A 19,499-nucleotide genomic window follows, 5' to 3' on the forward strand; every position below is an offset into this window, starting at 1 on the left:
CTCCCATGTCAAAGAAAAATCGTGTTCCTAATGTGCTGAAACAATCAGGGTCTGATTGAAAGGAGTAAATTGCCAAATTGTCAGGGCCCCTCAGCCGTGAGATTGATCATTCCTCACATCTTTGGGACATGCAAACTCATGGACAGAGCAGGTGGCGATTAACTGGGTATTACTAATTGCTAATCACAAGGGCTGTCAGGGTAAAATTAGAAAGGGGATTGTTTTGTAGAAACCCAGCCCCTCTTGCTCAGTGCTTCCAGGATTTGGTTCTCCAGTTTCTGTGGGCAGGGCCTTCCAGCAGGTTTTTTTCATTGCTGGAAAAGGTGTGGGGTGTTTTTTCCTGGATTTTATTAGTGAAGTACTACAGCCCCAGAAGATGGGAATGCCAACATACACATAGTGCTGGGCAAATCCAATTAGTGTGCCTTGAGCTAAGCAGCAGCCAGTTATTGTCTGTGACAATTCACTGTCACTGAGACTGGTTTGTGCTCAGTCTGTGACCTGTGAGGACATGAGGGAGAGATGCTGAGCCCTGCTCTGCCAGAGGCTCCTCACCTGGATCTGTGGGAGTCCAGACCAGGTAATGGAGTAAGAGGAAAGTGTAAAGCACTAGAACAATGACAGGCAGCAGCTCCATCTCTGGTGTGGCCTCACCAAGCCTGGGTGTTTTTAAGCTCAGCATGAGGTTCCAAAACCTCCCCCTGCTGCTGACTCTGCTCTAAGCCAAAGGTTTGGCTCAGGACCTCCTGATGTCCCCTCCTCTGAGGCTTTGCTGTCATTCTAAGTGAGGTTGGGATGTAAATAATGTGTTACCAGCACCTTACCCTGTGTGTGTAACAGGCAGAACCCCCCCTGGATCCCTGATGATGCTGTGTCCCCTCTCCCACAGGTGCCTGTGGTGCCTGAGGTGCTGATGTGACACCCCATGGTGGGGACCCTGCCCGTTGGAGGGCTATGGGGAAGCTGCAGAGTAAACTCAGCTCCCACACCATCACATACAGGTAAAGCAGCGCTGGGTGATCCTGTCTTGTCAATGAACCAGGTGTGAGAGTGAGCAGAGAACACAAGTGGCCGGAGAACAGAGCAAGCACGTGGTTTCAGTTTCATTACTGAGTGTATGAATCGGGTTTTCACTTTTAACCCTCACTCCAAAAGTCTGCTCAGCTTCCTCGGGGGGCTGAAATCCCAAGTGTCACTCACAGGAGTGGCCATGCCCTGTGATGGCTGAGGCAGAACTCTGAAGGGGAACAGCTCCAGGAGTGGCTCTTTGGCCCAAATATCCAAACTGCTTCGCTGGCTCTTCAGAGACTGTCATTGCTTTTGTTGGCAAGATGAGATAATTCAGTGTCTGGCAGCAAGGGGAGGGATCTCAGCCTGGAGAGCAGCTGAGAGCATGGAGTGACACTGGGAGACTCACCCCGTGTGGCCAGGGAGGTGTCACAGCAAAGAGTCTGACCCATGTGAGTGACAGTGGGGGCTGATGGGATCAAAATCTCCCTTATTCTTTGCACTAGCACAGAGTGAGCAAACATACAAGTATTTGGCAGCTCGAGGGGTGGGGTAGGTCTGCTCCATCTCACCTGCTTTGCTCACAGCCTCTCTCAGGCTGTCCAAGGCAGGTGCTGCCACATCAGATGATGTCAGCAGTGCCATCTCCCAGACCTGGTGTCACGGGAATGGCACCCTGGCCTTGTGTCCCCCGCCCTGCAGCTGCCCCCTGTCTGTCCGTGCCGCAGGGCCGAGGGCTCCGTGGGACAGGCGGGATCCGTCGGCGCCTCTCGGCAGCACAGCCCCGCTCACACCGACGCCGTCTCCTCTGTGGCTGCCCTCAAACCAGACCTGTGTGTGTCAGGGGGCAGGGATAAGGTGAGGTACTCCTTGCCATGGTCCATGGACAGGAAAATAAATCAACAGGTTCAGAAATAAGGTTTAAATGTGAGCTTTGAACATTTCCCTGAAGTGTTCAGCTCTTCTGTGAACATTCTGTGAGAGTGTCAGTCCCTGGATTTAGAAAGAAAAGATGAGCTCGGAGTGAGGGCACACACTGAAGCACATGGAATCGAATTTTGTAACCTTTCCTGAGCTCAGATCACGTCAAGTGGTCTCACCCAGGTTTGGAATCACCAGCCCTTATGTTACCTGGCTCTAAAGGCAGCTGGACCCGCTGCAGGAGCTCAAAACCAGAGGAACCTGCTCCCTCCCCTGTGGGCTGTGCACAGTGTGAGAGCCTGCCTGCCCTGTGCCCTGCTGACCTGTCCTGCTCCCTGCAGAGTGTGGCTGTGTGCAGCTGGAGATCCGGGGCCGCCCTGCGCCGCTTCGTCGGGCACGAGCGCGAGGTCACCAAGGTGAGAGCGCCGGGGTCTCCTGCCAGCATTCCTGGGGAGTCAGGAATCATGGAGCACTGGTTTGGGCATCACACAGGGCTCCCTTTGCTCCACTAGAAAGAGGGACCAGAGTGTCCCCGGTATCTAACTGGGGCCAGTCAGACTTGATGACCTTAAAGGTCTTTTCCAACCTCGACAATTCAGGGTTCCCTGATCAGAACACATTAAGCCTTTCCCAGGGTCCCAAATGATACTTTGCTGTCCAGGGAAGCATCAATAAGAGGTGAATCCAGACTAAACAGGGCTGCAGGAGGTCTGGACATAGGCTTGTCTTCCCCTCCAGGAGACTGTGTAGCAAAGGCTCAGGATGAATTTGAGGTCAAGTTTTTGATTTGGAGACACCATTCACTTTTCTTTGGGTCTCATTCTGCTGGACTGGTTGTTATTCCACAGCCAGCCAATCCTGGGAACAGCAGGGCTTTAATTTCCCTTCTGGGATTGCGATGACAAAGCCCAGCACTCCCCTTGGAGAGCAGATATGCAGGGGTGTGTACCTGTGTGTGGGGTGTGGCCAGTGCACCCTGACCAGGGACAGCCCTGGGGGGTCCCCTGGGTTGTGGTACTGGAGGGACATTCACCTCAGTGCTCAGGGCAGCCAAGCACTGGGCTCATTTGGGTTTGTAAGGAAGCTTTTCCTATAAACTGAATGGTTTCTAAGACCGAGATCTGAGAGCCCCCACCCTCCATCCCACCCCCTGGCTCTGGAGGACGAGGGACAGAGTTTGGAGGTCAGGTTCTCCCCAGGCACATTCCTGCATGTTTTGGGCTGTGACAGGACAGCAGTGCTGTGTTGTCCCTGAGCAGAGCTGGGCTGGCTGGGAGGATAACCAGCTTGTCCCTGTTGTTCTTGGCAGGTCACCTCTGCCCTGGACTCCAGCAGAGTCTTCAGCGCGTCCCGGGACAAGACAGTGATGATGTGGGAGCTTCACGGGGCGTCAGGGCCCAGCCAGCACTTCCCAGGACATGAGCTGGTTGTGACTGGGCTGGCTGTGAGCCCAGGTGAGGGACAGCACAGCCCCAGTCCCCAGGGACAGACTGCCAACGCTTCTTGGCTTGGTTTTGGTGTTCCCTTGTGGTTGCAGATGCCTCCCAGCTGTGCACGGGCTCTCGAGACAACAGCGTGTGCAAGTGGGACACAGAGACTGGGGAGTGTCTGGGCAGGGCCACCATCTCCAGGAATCTGGTAGGAGCTGCTGCTTCCTCCACATCCCATCCTGGCACCTCACTGCCCACGTGGTTCTTTCACACACGAGGCTGTGGAGGGGGAATTTGCTGTGAGCTTGGTGCCAAAGGCAGCCCTGCAGGCCCTGCCCAGGCTGCCTTGACAACAGGCCCAGAAGCACAAAGGTACCAGGAGACGTGGCAGTTTATTAATGCTGAGCTGCCAGGAAGCACACAGAACCATGGAATCACTGAGGCTGGAAAAGCCCCCTAAGATCAGAGTCCCACCATTCCCCCAGCACTGCCAAGGCCACCCCTAACCCATGTCCCCAAGTGGCACATCTACACGTTTTTTAAATCCTTACAGGGATGGGGACTCCACCAGTGCCACGGGCAGCTGTGCCAGTGCCTGACCACCCTTTCTGTGAATAAATTTTCCCCAATATCCAAACTAAAGCTCCCCTGGCACAACTTTCCTCTCCTCCTGTCCCTTGTTCCCTGGGAGCAGAGCCCGACCCCTCCCGGCTCCCCGCTCCTGTCAGGGAGTTGCAGAGCCAGAAGGTCCCCCCTGAGCCTCCTTTTCTCCAGGCTGAGCCCCCCCAGCTCCCTCACTGTGCATTCCCTCCTGTAGCAGCCCAGCAGTGGAGCTGGTGTGGGTGCCCGTGGTATCCCTGTTCCCAGGGCTCTGTGTCCTGGTGAGCTGCTGGCACCTCCCTGCCTGAAACACCCCCAGTAACCCCACAGGGCCTGGGCCCAGGAGGGGAGCAGGAAACACCTTCATCCAACACTTCCAGCTCCCAACCCAGCACGAGGAGGGAGAGGGTGGGAGCTCAGTGGCTGTGCATCCACAGCAGACACAGCCTGGGCTGCACACAGAGGTGGCTCCTGCTCATCCTTCCCTGTCCACAGGTCACACACCTGTGCTGGGTTCCTGGGGAGCCTTATGTCATCCAGACCTCGGAGGATAAAACAACCAGGTGAGTCCTACGTGTGGCCACGGAGAAGGGAGTGACAGCCTGGGGCAGGGGGGTTTGGGGAAGATGCCAGCGCACAAGGAGGCTGTTCTTTGGTGGTTGTCATGACCAGCTGCTGGTGTGGCCAGAAGCCACTTCCCAGCTCACCTGGACCTTGGAGCGCAGTGCCAGGGGAGGACAGCCAGGGACACAGGGGCTGTGAGCAGCACGGGGTGGTGACTGCAGGGAAAGAGGAGACTTTGTGGAACAGAAAGCTCAGCTCAGCTGCTCTGGCTGGAGAGTGATCCGGGATGGATGAGAGCAGGGGTGGATTCGGCAGGCAGGAGGGGGCTGCCCCAGGAGGGGTGGCAGAAGGGCAGAGCGGGAGGGCACAGGGTGGAGGGGGAAACCCTTCGTGAGATGATGCCTCAGAGTGCCCTTCCCCTGCCCTGTTCCCTGCAGGATCTGGGACAGCCGGGAGCTGCAGGTGGCACACACGTTCCCAGCCAAGCAGCACATCCAGACGTGCTGTGACGTGAGCCAGGACGGGCGGTACTGCCTGAGCAGCAGCCAGGGGGGAGAGGCCACCGTGAGTGTGCTCAGCTCCTGCTCCTTCCTCCAGTGCCCCTGGGGCACAGCAGAGAGCAGCAGATCAGTGCTCCAGGGATCTGAGTGCTCCCACTGCACTGGATTTGTGCTGGTGTCAACCAGAGCTTAGTGCCTTCCTGCCTTGGCCTTTGGGAAGTTCTGCTCAGGGAATGTCAGAATATCGTCCTGAGTAAAGCACTGGGATTTTCCCCATCCTTGGAGGTGTTCAAGGCCAGGCTGGGTGAGGCTTGGAGCAACCTGGTCTAGTGGAAGGTGTCCCTGCCCGTGGCAGGGGGATGGAACTAGATGATTTTTAATGTCCCTCCCAACCCATTATTCTGTGGTGCTGCTGAGCAATGTTTACCTCTCTCCTGTGTGCCCCTGGGGATCTTTCCCAGATCCACGTTTCCCCCTCTGAAAATACAAGGCCTTGAAAGCAGGAACATGGTAAAGTCACTTGAAAAGGAAAAAAACCCCACAGTGTTCGATGATTAGGGAGGTCCAGTCAGTGTGAACCAATTTTGCAGTTTTTCCCTGGCTGCCTCACGACACAAACAGGGCTGTGCCAGTGTCTGAGTGACCCCAAACCTGGTTAGAGCCTTTAGCCACACATGGGCATTCTGTGTCTCCTAAACTGAGCTTAGAACTGAGCTTAGGATTGGCAGCTTCTCAGCCCTGTGTGTGAGGATCAAGGGGATGAGACTATCCCATCCCACCCCATCCCATCCCAGAGAGAGCAGGGCTGAGGATGGGACTGGGCTGGAGCCTCATTACCTGTCTGCAGCTCTGTGGGCAGGTGCTCAAATAGTCAGAAATCCCTTGGGATTTGGCATTCCCCAGGACTGTGAGCAGGAGCAGGGACAAAGGCAGTGGGCACTGAGGATTGGCAAGGAGCAATTCCCCCAGCCTGCTCTTCCCTCCTGTGTGTGAATCGCTCCCTGCCGGCCCCGGGCAGTGTCAGACCCGGCCCTGAGCTCTGCCTCTTCCCTCGCAGCTGTGGGACCTGCGGCAGACCCGGGGCCGGGTGTGCGAGTACAGGGGGCATTTCCAGACCACCACCTCGTGTGTTTTCCTGCCCCGGGGCCCAGCCCTCGCCCCCAGCGTGGCCACATCCTCCAGCGACAGCACAGTGAAGGTCTGGCACCGGGACACGGCAGGTAGGGGGGGCTCCTGCTGGGAGAACAAAACTTGTGTTTGTGCTTCCTTGTGCCTGTCTCCTGGTGGCGATGGGCGGGAGGAAGCCTGAAATCTCTGGAATTTACTCCGTTCCAGCTGCACGGCAGGGTGGAGACATCCCCTAGAGCAAACTCCGGGCTTCTGCTTGCCCTGCAGAGGAGGAGGTGGGTTGGGTGCATGTCAGAGGTGACAGGTGTCCTTCCTAAGCGAAGAGCAAGAATTATGAGATGGCTTTTAAAGATACAGCCAAGCTCAGCAATGAACAAATGATTAAAAAAAAAAAAACAAAACCCAGAGCATTTCAGAGATCCAGGTGAAGGAATGGTTGTGCTGGAGGACAGAGGGCTGCTCAGCCACTGCCCTCACTCTGGTTGCCCTCGTGAAGGGGAGTGGTGGGGTTAAAGCTGGTGCTGAGGGCTGAGCCCTCCCCTGAGCTGCACAAAGGCTGTTTACCTGCCAGCCCTGCCATAGCAGCAGGCTCTTGGTAACCCTTGTGCAGCAGCAGAGACCTCTTGGGAAACTGTTCAGGTTCAGAGCCCTGCATGGTATGCAGTCCAAGGCACCAGCATTAGACACTCCCCAGGGTTAAGCCCCTCTCCAAGTGCACTTATTTAAGATGGGTTGAAAATAGAAACCTGAGCATCTCCCACAGAGAAACCTGCTGTTTCACATCCCTGTTCATTTGCCCTTGTGCCTGAGCATGCCAAGGTGCAGCTTCGTGACTTCCCAGCTGGGTGACTCCACAGTGGGCAGCTGGGATCCAGCTGCTCTTGGAAGGGTGCAGGTCACCACAGGGCAGCTCTTTGCAGGTCTGTGCCAGGGGCAGCTCTGTTGACAGCTCAACATGGGGCTGTGTCTGCACAAACTCTGCCTCAGGGGGCTTTAATAACACACAGGAGGTGCTGGATATTGTCGATCTGATTTCCCTTTTTGGCTGCTCATCAAAACTGTGTGAGTGTAACACAGCCTTTAGGAAAACATATTCTGGGCTGGACGAAATTTGGGAGAAAAAGGCGTGTTGGGAATGGCTCCAGGCAAGCCCTGCAGCTCTGCCCGGGGGGTCTGTCTGTCCATCCAGCCCTGCTTCCTCCCCGGGGAAGGGGCAGAGCCTGACCCCGGGCTGGATCCCCGTCAGCCCCTCAGTGCCCAGATCAATGCTCAGATCCCTGCGGGCTGGACAGGGGGTGGGTCTCTCTTCCAGAGGGCACATCCCTTGGGATGGGAGGATGCGGGAGAGCGCGGGGAGCAGCTCAGGAGGGCAGAGCCGGGAGGTCGGTGTGGCGCTGCCTCATCTCCGTGTCCCCTCCGTTCCGTCCCCAGCCTGCCTGGCCACGCTGTCGCTGGAGGGCTCCGGCCCGCTGGCCTCGCTGGCCGCCTGTGACAGCTCCACGCTGCTCTGCGCCAGCGCCAACTCCGGCATCCACGTGCTGCGGGTGGGCGGCGGCGCCGAGCCGGCCCTGCGGGAGCTGGCGGCGTTCTGAGCCACCCCCCCTGCCACTCGCTGTACCCAGAGGGGATGGGACCCCCAGAGCCCCCCGACCGCGGGCACCAGGGATCCTGTGCCGGGGCAGGGGGGTTTCCTGGGGGCTTTGTGGGGAGCTGTCCAGGAGCAAAGCCAAACCCGGGGTGCATCCAGGCGTTTTCCTTACAAACCCTCCCTGCAGCGCGGGACGGGGCAGAGGGAGCAGACAAGCTGTGAGGAGCCACACTGGAGCACTTTAACTGGTGTCCAGGCTTGGACCAGAGGAGACTGTGATTAAATATTCTTCTGTGTTACTTGCTGGCCTCTTGTCCCCTGGTATTTTCCCTGGGAGGCACCAAGAGCTGGCACTGTGGTGCCTGAAGGGAGGAGAAAGCCCTCAACACCCTCAACACTCTGCTTGAAGAAAAGTAACTTAGGAGGGAGGTTGGGGTTTGGTTTTTTCCTTAAGACACCAATCTTCAACTGCACTGAGAGTGTTGGGAACAGAACTGTGCTCACCTTCCCACGGAACAAGGACAGCTGCTCTCCAGCTGAAAACAGGGAGAAGAATCATCTTCTCTTTTCTCTTGAAGGTTTTCATAGAACCACAGAATATCCTGAACTGGAGAGACCCACCAGGACCAGCCAGTCCAACCCCTGGCCCTGCACAGACATCCCAACAATCCCACCCTGGCCACTCAGAGCGTCGTCCAAACCCTCCTGGAGCTCTGGCAGCCTTGGGGCTGTGCCCACTGCCCTGGGGAGCCTGTTCAGTGCCAACCACCCTCTGGGGGAAGAACCTTTCCCTGAGATCCACCCTGAGCCTGCCCTGGCACAGCTCCAGCCATTCCCTGGGGGCTGTCCCTGCTCACAGAGATCGGAGCTGCCCCTCCTGAGGAACCTGCAGACCCCTGAGGTCTCCCCTCAGCCTCCCCTTCTCCAGGCTGCACGAACCCAGTGTCCTCACCTCTCCTCAGCTGTTTTTGACAACAGCAGACAGGAACCAAACTGTGTTTTGTGAAATTCCTGTCATTTCTCCATTCCTTAGTCAGACCCAGAGCCCAGGATGCTTATCCAAAATGTGTTTTGATTTTTCCAGGACAAAACATTTGCAAAACCTCAATTTAAAGAACAAACAAGAAGTAGGAAAGCTCCTCAGAGGGTAAGGTAGGACAAGACAATCCTACACTGAATGACCTTTGTATCACCTCAGGTGAGACACAGCAGAACTGGAACAGGAGATGCCCACAGGGATTTGCAACACCCAGTCCATGGGACAGCCCAAGGAGTGGGACACGAGGTGGTACAAGGGAAAGAAAAACCTCCCCGGCCTTGGGGGACATTTTGCACTCATATCCTGTGAGTGAATCCAAGGGGGATGCAGATCTCCATCCAGAGCCCCTCCTGCTGAGGCAGGGGAAGGGGGGCACCACCTCCCCCTCTGACAGCTCCTCTGTCTGCCCCCAAATGCAAACCCAGTCTGCAGTCAGACTCTGCCAAAGCCTCAGGAAACAGGAAGGTCAGAAGGGCAGGAACAGAGGCTGCACCTCCAACCCTGAGGTGCTCTGTGGGGACTGCAAGTGTTTAACACAGGCTGGAGGACACCTGGGAGCCTGGCTTGGGAGGGAAGGTGGAAGAACATGGATCATCTCCAAATTACAGCAGGGAGTGGTGTCTGCAGTATAAACCCAGTCCTAAAAGTGGTAAAACATCAGCCAAGAGCTGACTCCAACCAAGCCCTGGCCAACAGTGGTGCTTCAAACACACCTGACCCCCAGAGCAGCCGTGACTGCAGCTGCTGGGCTGGACACATGTCGGAACTGCTGATTCCTGGGGGGATTTTTAATATAAAAAAAACCAATTGCAAACCATTAACCCAGTTCATAACCAGCCCTTCTGAGCTACTCAGCTGTCCACAGCTTGAAGGTTCTGTCGTAGGAGCAGGTGGCAATGAGCTGCCCGTCCAGGGAGATGTCCAGGCCCATCACCTTCCCCTCGTGCCCTGCCAGCGTCTTCAGAGGGGACCAGCCCGGGTGGGTCCAGATCTTGGCCGTGTTGTCGTAGGCGCCCGTGAGCAGGAAGTTCCCGTGGTTGGCTGCAGGGGAGGAGGGAAGGGGTTTCAGATAAAAACATGGCAAAGCTCAGCTCGCCAGCACGGGCCCTTCTTGCCCTGCAGGCGTGGCTGGAGCTGCTCTGGAGGGGCAGGGATCAGGAACACCGGGCACTCACGTTCGAACCTGACGCCGGTGACCAGGTTCTGGTGGGCAGGGATGGTGTAGATGCACTTCCTCTGCCGCAGGTCCCACACCTTGCAGGTGTTGTCACCGCTGCCCGTGGCCACGTGGTACCTGCCCAGGGAGGGGAGGAAGGGCAGTTTTTGGGGAGGGGGTTTTGCACCCGGAGCTCCCACGTAAACCTCACCAGCTCCTTCCTTACCCGTTTGGGGAGAAGTTAATCCCGTAGATCTCCTTCAGGTGACCTTCCAGGAACATGATGCAGCGCCCCGTGCGCAGGTCCCACACCCGGCCAAAGGCATCCAGGCCACTGGAATCACAGTCACAGGCTGGCTTGGGTTGGGAGGGAGCTTAAAGATCATCTCATTCTACTCCCCTGCCGTGGGCAGGGACACCTGCCACAATCCCAGGTTGCTCCAAGCCCCGTCCAGCCTGGCCTTGGACACTTCCAGAGATGGGAATTCCATCCCAGCCCCTCACCACCCTCACAGGGAAGAATTTCTCCATGATATCCCACCTAACCCTGCCCTCTGGCAGTGGGAAGCCATTCCTCCAGCAGAAACCTCTGGTCAGCACCAACCCCTTGGGAACACGTCCCAGCCAGCCCCAATGCCAGGCCAACCCACCCGGTGCCAGCGAGGGAGCCATCGGTGTGGAAGGCGATGTCATAGACCCCCTTGCTGTGCCCCTCCTGGTGCAGGATCTCCTCCTGGGCCTCCAGGTCCCACAGGCGCCACGAGTGGTCGTAGCTGCAGAAACGAGGCAGTTGTCAGATAAACCAGGGAGTCATTCGGGTTGGAAAAGCCCTCCAAGATCATCAAGTCCAACCATTCCCCCAGCGCTGCTGTGTTCACCACTAACCCATGTCCCCAGCTGCCACATCTCCATGGTTTTGGAGCACTTCCAGTGGTGACTCCCCCACTGCCCTGGGCAATTCGTGCCAGGGCTGGACAACCCTTTCCCTGAAGAAATTGTCCCCAATATCCAACCTAAACCTCCCTGGCACAACTCGAGGCTGTTCCCTCTGGACTCCATGTATGTCCAAGGAGAATAAAGGATATTTCACTAACTCTGGGGGCATTTGATTTCCAGCTGGGCACCAAGAGTGTCTCACACAGGGGCAGGGAAAGGAACCCGTGACCTGCTGTTACTGACACCAGCACAAGCCCAGCTGTGGTCAGGAATGGCCGAGCCCTGCCCGTGCCAGGCTCTGCTGTGGGCAAGCCCTGGCACCACTGGGCCACCAGAGGGGCAGCCCATGGTCATGCTGGAAGCAAATCCCCAGGAGTCCGTACCAGGTGGTGCCCAGGAACCTCCCCGACGGGTGCCACATCACACGGGCCACTCTCATGCTGTGTCCTTCGATGTCTGCCATGGGCTCATCACTGAAACACACAACAACCCCTGGGGCACTGGCCACGGGTGCCAGGCCTTTCAAACACACTGTGAGGCAGCAAAAGGTCTGCTGATCAAATCAAATCAAACCAGACATGAACATCAGAGGCGTAAAAACTCTGTATCTGCCTTTGGGTCCCGCTCCTAAAGCTCTGAGTGGAACCCCTTATCCACTCCTGTTGGTTATAAAGCTCTCCTGGGATGATGATGGTGATTATTATTCCTGAAAATTAACAATCCCCTTGTCAATAGCACTTTGGAAGTGCAGAAACAAACCACAGACTACCTGAACTGCTGGGAGTTTGCTGAGAACACACAGAACATCCCAAACTGCAGCAAATCCTGCTGCTCTGAGGGACTGCAGGGAGTGAACATTTATCCTCCCAGAATGAGGGGCAGCAGGTCAGGAGCCTTCAGCAGATGACCCAAACAGCAGTCAACTTTCTTTCCACTGGTTAATTAAGAGATGTGGGCATATGAGGCCAATGACCCCGTGCCTCTTTGCACAGGGCACTTTTGCTGTTAGAAAAGGCGACTTTCAGCCAAGGATTAACAACTGGGAATGTGGGAGCTGCCTGCCCTTCCTGGGTGCTCTGCAGGTGATGCTGGGGCTCAGTACCTCCACCAGTCTCCTCCTCAAAGCCTGAGAGAGATGCTGCCCATCTGCCAGGACTATCTGTGCAGGGACAACCTCTGCTCTTGAGCACAGGCTGAGGTTTTTGTGCCTGGCTGCGTGTTTGGTCGGTCCCTCTCCGAATCCTGGTGCTCTCCAATCACTCCAAAGTTCATTTCTTAATATCCTGAATGAAAGGTCAGAATGAAACCATCCCCAAGCCTTCCATCCATCCCCCCACAGCAGTTCACCAAGGCCCAGCAGCAATTCTGACTCCACTCCTTTCAATCTCCCTCGCCCTGACTCCCTAAGCAGTGTGATCTCTCTTCCCAGGGAGGAGGGTGGCACATACTGAGGCACTGGGATAGCTACAAGAAGAGGTCACATTTGCAGGAGGATGGTCAGTGTCTGATGTTTAGGAACACAGACAAACCCCAGGCACAGCTGTGCCTGTCTGGAATGGTTCTGACCTCTCCAGGTTCCAGAGTTTGACAGAGCCATCAGCAGCACACGAGGCCAGGCTGACGTCCTTCTTGTCCAGGGACACGGTGGCTTTGGGGTGGAACACGACTGCTCCCACGTTGGTGCTGTGTCCTGAAGGCAAAGGGAAACCCAAATTCAGAATCTGCCCCGTGACCTTGGCCAGTTCTTCAGAAAAGCAGCATTTCCTTGCTACTGAGGAGTTGGGAGCCAGCAAACACTTTCCCGTGTCCTCAGGGCCCTGAAACCCCCAGTCACACCTGCCCTGCCAGCAGCTAAACTGCACTCCCAGGAGCCCCATGCCAGAGGATAAAACACTGGGGTTTGTAACGCTCCAAGGGCAGTGAAAATCCAACATATGAATCAGGAGATTTGTGCTCACGTTTGTATTTAGCCCAAGTTGTGGCCACTGCCCAAAGGACCTCACTGCTGTCAAGTGACCTGCCCAAAACTGCTGGTGTTCATAACTCAGAACATCAAACCCAGGTTTTGAAACCAAACAAGAGACTGTTCAGCATCAGAAGCAGCAAACTCAGGGCTGAGGTCTGAGCTAAAGGCCAGATCTCCCTCCTGATTATCTGACACACTCCCAGGCTCCCAAGCCCCAGTGATGCTCTCAGTAGGAAAGAAATCTGCCAAAATCAGATATTTTGAGTCACAAAGTGATTCAGGTGTGGGAGCTCAGTCCAAGGAGGAACAAAAGCACCAAGCCAAGAGCCCCAGTGAGGGCTGCTCGTACCTCGCAAGGTGTGAACCAGGTTGCAGTCGGGCACAGACCAGAGCTTGCACAGCCCACTCCTGTGGAACACAAGGAAGGGATGTCAGGGAACAGACCAAACAGAGCTGCAAAGCCACCCCGAGGGTTCTGCAGTGACTGAAACAGAAACACACTTTGGGCAACCAGCACAGAAACCAGCAGGCTCGGACTGAAATCTCTGCTCAGCTCTGAAACAAAGTGACAAGAGCTCAGAAGAGGAAATGAAAACATTTCTGGACTCTCACGATTCCCAAGCCTCCAAGAACATCCCTGTCCTTCCCTGCTGTGCTCACCCAGCCCCTAAAGCAGTGCTGCCACACAGATCTCACCAGCAGGCCGTGGCCAGGAGCTTGGAGTTGGGGCTGAAGTGGCAGTAGGACAGCGGGCGATCGTCCCCGATCTGGCTGCAGAAGTTATTGAGGGACTGTAAGAATACAAATACAGCAATCAGTGACTGGAGCACAGCCAGCCCAGAGCAAGGCCCAGCCAAAGCCAGAGGTGATGGAGCCAAACGTGTGCAGGAGGAGGCAGAGGCCCCTGGAAAGTCACTGTCCAAGGGAGGAGCCTGCCTCGGAGCCACCGCAGCTCCAGGTGGGGGGGCCAGGGCCAGCCTGGCCTGGGGAGCCAGCACGGCCTGGGGGCTCAGCACAGCCCCCCAGGGCCACCCACGGTACCTGTCCCCACAGCCCCTGTCCCCACAGCCCCACAGCTCTGCAGCTGCAGCCCTGACACAGAACTGCCTGGAGTTTGGCCTCTTTCCACAGCTCGTCCAAGAAATCCAACCAGACAGATGGACAGGCAGTGCAGGGCACGGAGGGGAGAAGCAAATCCTCTGGCAGCTGATGGCTCTGGAGTAAACAGGATTAGGGGGCAGCACACGCTGTGCCTGAGCCTCTGCTTGGTTAAGCCGGGAATCTGGCTTAGTGTGCTCGGAAAGGGCACCCGGGAGCCATCCCGAGCTGGGTGTGATCTCCAGGGTCTTATGTCCCTTCCCAGCCAGCCAAACCCAGCCAAAGCCAGGAGGACATTCCTTTAGCTTCACAGCCATGTGGCAAGGCAAGGCAGGGATGTCTCTGATCCCTCTGCCACGCACAGGGACAAAATCCATCTCCCTGGATCAGAGTGCCGGAGTCAGAGCGTGCTTCACAGGGAGAGGGGAACGCGGAGCCTCCCGACAGTTCAGAGCCCAGGGTGCACCTGGGACAGCACCTGGGGCAGCTCAAGCCCTGCTGAGCTCTCTGGAGGATCACAGCAGGGGGGCAGTGCCGACCTACCCGCAGGGATTTGTGCAGCTCCTGCCTCTGGGATGTTCTGGTGGCCTCGGGGATCTCCTTGAGCAGCCGGGCCTCCTCCAGCCGCTTCGCTGCCCTGGCAACAGCAGGGGGAGGGATGAGCCCCTTCCCTGCATCCCCCCTTCCCTGCCCTGCAAACAGGCCTGCCCTCCTCCTCCTCCCCCAAACTGGGCTAATGCTGGATCAGTCCCTGAGAGTTCAAGCTCTGGGCTCTCTGGAGTTATTTCCCAGTGTGTGCTCCCCGCTCCTTGGCTTTCCTGTGCTACCCACAGTGGGATCAGCACCTGGAGCTGACAGATGGTTGCATCTCCCTCCTCATGTGTGCAGTTCCCTCTCACCTGGGCAGGGAGTAGTTTGCCAGCCACAGCCTGGCTGTTTTCAGGCTCCGTGGGCCCTCGTGGTACCAGGTTTGCTGATACTGTAAAAACAGGAATAAAAGGGATGGCAAAGCTCCTCCACTCATTCCCCTCAGCTGCCTCCTCACAGCACCTGCTCCCAAACCCTGCTGGCCTCTTTTTAAGGCCATAAAGCATCAGCACAAGCCCCAGAAAAAGGGATTAAGAGAGATAAACCACGGTCTCTGCCTGATGGATCCGATCTTGACACGCTGCCACTTCAGTCAGGAACATTCCAGCTGAGCACTTGGCTGGGCTGGATTTACTGACACATAACTCCTGTTTTACACATCACCCAGTACAGAGAGAGCCCAGAGCTGCAGAAATTATTTCTTAAAGCACAGCTCACAAATAATAAGGAAAAAATGGACTCAGAAGACAGACAGAGGCAAAAACAGATGCAGCAATAGGAACATATTTTTTTCCTCCCAAGTGTGAAGACAACCAAGAATAAAGAACTTGCTATGGTGAGTGAAAGCCCAAACAGCTGCTCTCCTGGTTTGCACACTGAGTGCAGCTCAGAACTTGGCCTGTGAGTACAAACCACACTTGGTTCTCCTCACTGAGAGCAAACATTGCCACGGGTCTGCTAAAAGGGAGAGCACAGGAAAAGCCTGAAGGGATGACATGAGAATCCACACACTGACCAAAACCAGGAGGCCTGGATCTACCAGAGACCTGGATATACTGTCTCTCCCTCAGCTCTGAGAGGACAGGAGACCCCCTCACCTCTTCTTTGGACTTTTTTGACCTGTCATCATCCTTCCTGGTCTTCTTTAACGCGTCTGTGCCAACCACTGAGAGGATGTTTCTCAACCTGGGAAGCAACACATGAAGTTGGATTTAGTCAGTGATTCCTCAGCTCACCTGACAAATCATCAGTGAGACCTTCCTTCTGCCTTGGGGTTCTCAGAACACAGTAACACTGGTTTGGGTTGGGAGGCATCTTAAAGCTCATCCCATTCACCCCCTGCCACAGAGCAGGGACACCTTCCACCAGCCCAGGTTGCTCCAAGCCTCGTCCAGCCTGGCCTTGGACACTTCCAGGGATGGGGCAGCCACAGCTTCTCTGGGCAACCTGTGCCAGGGCCTGCCCACCCTCACAGGGAAGGATTCCTTCCCAATATCCCATCTAACCCTGCCCTCTGGCAGTGGGAAGCCATTCCCCCTGTGCTGTCCAAAGTCCCTCTCCAGCTCTCTTGGAGCCCCTTCAGGCACTGCAAGGGGTCTCCCTGGAGCCCTCTCCTCCCCAGGATGAGCACCCCAGGCTCTCCCAGGAAAACACCAGGAATGGAGCAGCCATGGAATGCACCCTGCCCCCAGCAGACACAGCACCTCTCCCTGCGCTCTGCAGGCCCCTCCCCAAAGAGGGTGATGGGCTCCCCCAGGGCCCTCAGGCAGGCCTTGACCTCGGCGTCGTCCGTGGACACGTTGATCTGCCGCGCGCGCTTCCGCCGCTCGAACTCCGCCAGCACCTCGGCCTGCCGCTCGCTCAGGTGGTCCTCCAGGTCAAACACCTCCCCTGGCACGGAGGAAACGCTGCTGGGCACGGGGGGGGCACCGGGGGGACACCAGGGAGGCACCAGGGATCAGGGGAGACACCAGGGAGCCATCAGGGAGCACATGGGGGGAACACCAGGAAGCACAAGGAGACACCAGGGAGCAGGAGGAAAACATCAGGGATCAGGGGGACACCAGGGATCACAGGGAGACACCAGGGGGACACCAGGGAGGCACCAGGGATCAGGGGAGACACCAGGGAGCCATCAGGGAGCACATGGGGGACACCAGGGAGAACAGGGAGGCACCAGGAAGCACAAGGAGACACCAGGGAGCATGTGGAAAACATCAGGGATCAGGGGAGACACCAAGAAGCACAAGGGAGCCATCAGAGAGCACAGGGAGACACCAGGGATCACAGGGAGACACAGGGGAATGCAGGATCACAGAACCACAGGATCACAGAGTCACTGGATCACAGGGTCACAGATGTTTCACGCTGGAAGGGCCCCCTGGAGCCCACGCAGCCCGAACCCCCCCTGCCCAGGCAGGGTCACCCCCAGGAGGTGACACAGGATCACACCCAGGTGGGTTTGGGATGTCTCCAGAGAGGGAGGGACACTCCACACCTCCCTGGGCAGCTGTTCCAGGGCTCTGCCACGTGGGGAGGTCCAAGGTGCCCGTCCTGTCCCTGCTCTGAGATGGTGCCCAGACCGACAGGAGGGATAACAACAGGCATTTGGAAGCCTCATGCAGGGAATAAAACAAAGGGTGTTTCCATCCTCACCACTGCTGATGTTGATGTTCCCAGCCTCCAGGGCAGCCTTCATGCCCTCCTTGCCCAGCAGCCCCGTCTCCCCCTTGGCCAGTCTCTCCCTCTCCTTCTCCTCCAGGCTCCCATAGAAGATCGGGGCTCTCTTGGCAGGGGGGGCATCGCTCTCCTCGGCTGGCTTGGCCTTGGGAGGCTGCAGGGACAGAACAGTGTGGGGACAAAGAGACAGCGAACAGCCTGGCTGTGCCAGGGAAAACGGGATGTGAGACATGGAGGGGCCCTGGAATGGGGTTTCATGGAATTCCACACTGGGTTGGGCTGAGAGGGAACTTGGAGTTCATCTCATTCCAGCCCTGCCAGGAGCAGGGACACCTCCCACTCGACCAGGTGGCTCCAACACGGCCCTGGACACTTCCAGGGATGGAGCAGCCACCGGACAGGGAGGTTTCTTATGTCCCGAGGGCAAAGGTATAATGCCACGTTAAACTGCATCCACCAGGCTGTGCCGTGCCCTCGGCTTTAAGGCTCTGCGGGATTTATTTTTTTGGAAAAAGTTTTAGAACACGAGGCTTCCCCTCCTCCCGCTGAGCCCGAGCTCCTGGAAGGTGAGTGAAGGTGAGCAGTGCCGGGTTCCTTTCCCCGCCGAGGGGCGGCACAACCCCCCGGGAAACAGTAAAGGATTCGGGAAAACACGCGGGAAAACAAACACGCGAGCGCTCCGGCCCCGGCCTTTTGAACGGCCCCGGCAACTCCGCGAACCCCGCGCGGGCCCTCCCGCGGAGCCGCCGCCACACGCGGGGAACAACACCCACCTCGGGGGGCCGGGCCCCGGCGCGCGCCGCCGGTGCCCGCGTGGCGGCCATGGCGGGAACGGGACCGGGAACGGCAGCGGGAAAAGAACGGGAAAAGAACGGGAATGGGACGGGAATGGGACGGGAATGGGACGGGAATGGGACGGGACGCGCTCGGCGTCCAGCACCTCACGGGCACTTCCGGGTCGCGCGGTGCCCGCCGGGAGGTGTGGCGGGGAGAGCAGAGCGCGGGGCACGCCGGGAGGAGCATTGCCCGCTAAGGGCGGGACGCGCGGGGCATGCCGGGAGGAGCATTGCCCGCTAAGGGCGGGGCGCGCGGGGCACGCCGGGAGGTGCGGCGGGGCGGGACAGCACGCGCGGGGCACGCCGGGAGGAGCGGCCGGGAGAGCAGAGCGCGGGGCACGCCGGGAGGAGCATTGCCCGCTAAGGGCGGGGCGCGCGGGGCATGCCGGGAGGGGTGGCGGGAGTGAGTGCAGAGAGCGGGACGCGCGGGGCACGCCGGGAGGAGCATTGCCCGCTAAGGGCGGGGCGCGCGGGGCATGCCGGGAGGGGTGGCGGGAGCGAGTGCAGAGAGCGGGACGCGCGGGGCACGCCGGGAGGAACATTGCCCGCTAAGGGCGGGGCGCGCGGGGCACGCCGGGAGGTGCGGCGGGGCGGGCGGGACGCGCGGGGCACGCCGGGAGGAGCGGCGGGAGCGCTGAGGGCGGGAGCGCTCGGGCCGGTCCCGGTGCCGCTGTCGCCGGTCGCGGGGTCGCCGGTCGCGATGCTCCGTCGGAAGCCGACGCGGCTGGAGCTGAAGCTGGACGACATCGAGGAGTTCGAGAGCGTGCGGAAGGAGCTGGAGGTGCGCGGGGCCGGGCGCGGCGCTGCCCGGGCTCGGCCCCCCCGGCGCTGACCGGCCCGTTCCCCGCAGGGCCGCAGGAAGCAGCGCGACGAGGCCGAGGCGGCGGCGGGCGGGGAGGAGGCGGCGGCGCTGGCGCTGGGCACGGAGCACAAGAGCCGCGAGCAGCTCATCAACGAGCGCATCGGCTACAAACCGCAGCCCAAGGCCGGCGGGCGCGCCGCGCACTTCGGCACCTTCGAGTTCTGAGCGCCCCGCCCGCAGCGGCCTCGCTCTCTCCATTTTCGGTTGCCTTACTTAAAATTTTTAAGTCCGGTTAACACACCCATGAACGCCCCTCTTGGCCCGGTGTTTTGTTTTAAATAAACACGTCCTTTTTTATTAAAAGAAAAAAAAAAGTCATCATAACAAGCGCACGGTTGTTAAATCGTGTTAATTGTGAGACACCGCTGGAAATGGGAACACCTGGAGGTAAAACCCTGCGGGAGGATCCTCGGGGATCGGGTGATGTGCTGATGCCAAAGCAGCCCCTGGGATGTTGCGTGGGAATCTCCAGGCCTGCCCACCGAGGGGAGGGTCCTGGGAAGTGTCTGATGGGTGTTTTGGGATGAAGGCAGCGATGCCACAGCTCTGGGTGCTCAGGCTCTGCTTCCAGGTGCTGCTCTGCCCTCTCCTGAGCAGCCA

General features: G+C 58.0%; 3 protein-coding genes across 3 annotated transcripts; 2 read left to right on the plus strand and 1 right to left on the minus strand.

Moving 5' to 3' along the window:
* Nucleotides 1-927: 927 nt before the first annotated feature.
* On the plus strand, nucleotides 928-6,332 carry WDR31 (WD repeat domain 31). Its single transcript, XM_050320292.1, has 8 exons — nucleotides 928-1,001; nucleotides 1,737-1,866; nucleotides 2,271-2,345; nucleotides 3,239-3,383; nucleotides 3,467-3,567; nucleotides 4,455-4,522; nucleotides 4,961-5,087; nucleotides 6,081-6,332. Exons 1-8 carry the CDS (start codon nucleotides 955-957, stop codon nucleotides 6,330-6,332), a joined length of 945 nt encoding a protein of 314 aa, XP_050176249.1. The 5' UTR covers nucleotides 928-954.
* Nucleotides 6,333-8,791: 2,459 nt separating this feature from the next.
* On the minus strand, nucleotides 8,792-18,135 carry PRPF4 (pre-mRNA processing factor 4). The gene is made up of 14 exons (XM_050319797.1): nucleotides 17,975-18,135; nucleotides 17,178-17,355; nucleotides 16,226-16,412; nucleotides 15,620-15,707; nucleotides 14,834-14,913; nucleotides 14,478-14,571; nucleotides 13,533-13,627; nucleotides 13,186-13,244; nucleotides 12,437-12,560; nucleotides 11,254-11,343; nucleotides 10,585-10,707; nucleotides 10,161-10,268; nucleotides 9,954-10,072; nucleotides 8,792-9,819 (listed from the first exon to the last, which is right to left on the minus strand). The coding sequence occupies exons 1-14, from the start codon at nucleotides 18,023-18,025 to the stop codon at nucleotides 9,626-9,628; spliced, it is 1,590 nt and encodes a 529-aa protein (XP_050175754.1). The 5' UTR covers nucleotides 18,026-18,135; the 3' UTR covers nucleotides 8,792-9,625.
* A 520-nt stretch (nucleotides 18,136-18,655) lies between these two features.
* CDC26 (cell division cycle 26) lies at nucleotides 18,656-19,218 on the plus strand. The gene is made up of 2 exons (XM_050319831.1): nucleotides 18,656-18,818; nucleotides 18,888-19,218. Exons 1-2 carry the CDS (start codon nucleotides 18,738-18,740, stop codon nucleotides 19,062-19,064), a joined length of 258 nt encoding a protein of 85 aa, XP_050175788.1. The 5' UTR covers nucleotides 18,656-18,737; the 3' UTR covers nucleotides 19,065-19,218.
* The last annotated feature ends 281 nt before the right edge of the window (nucleotides 19,219-19,499 follow it).

The sequence above is a fragment of the Myiozetetes cayanensis genome, unplaced genomic scaffold (assembly GCF_022539395.1).
Source record: "Myiozetetes cayanensis isolate MyiCay16 unplaced genomic scaffold, myiCay2020 scf23, whole genome shotgun sequence".
Taxonomy (NCBI): Eukaryota; Metazoa; Chordata; class Aves; order Passeriformes; family Tyrannidae; genus Myiozetetes; species Myiozetetes cayanensis.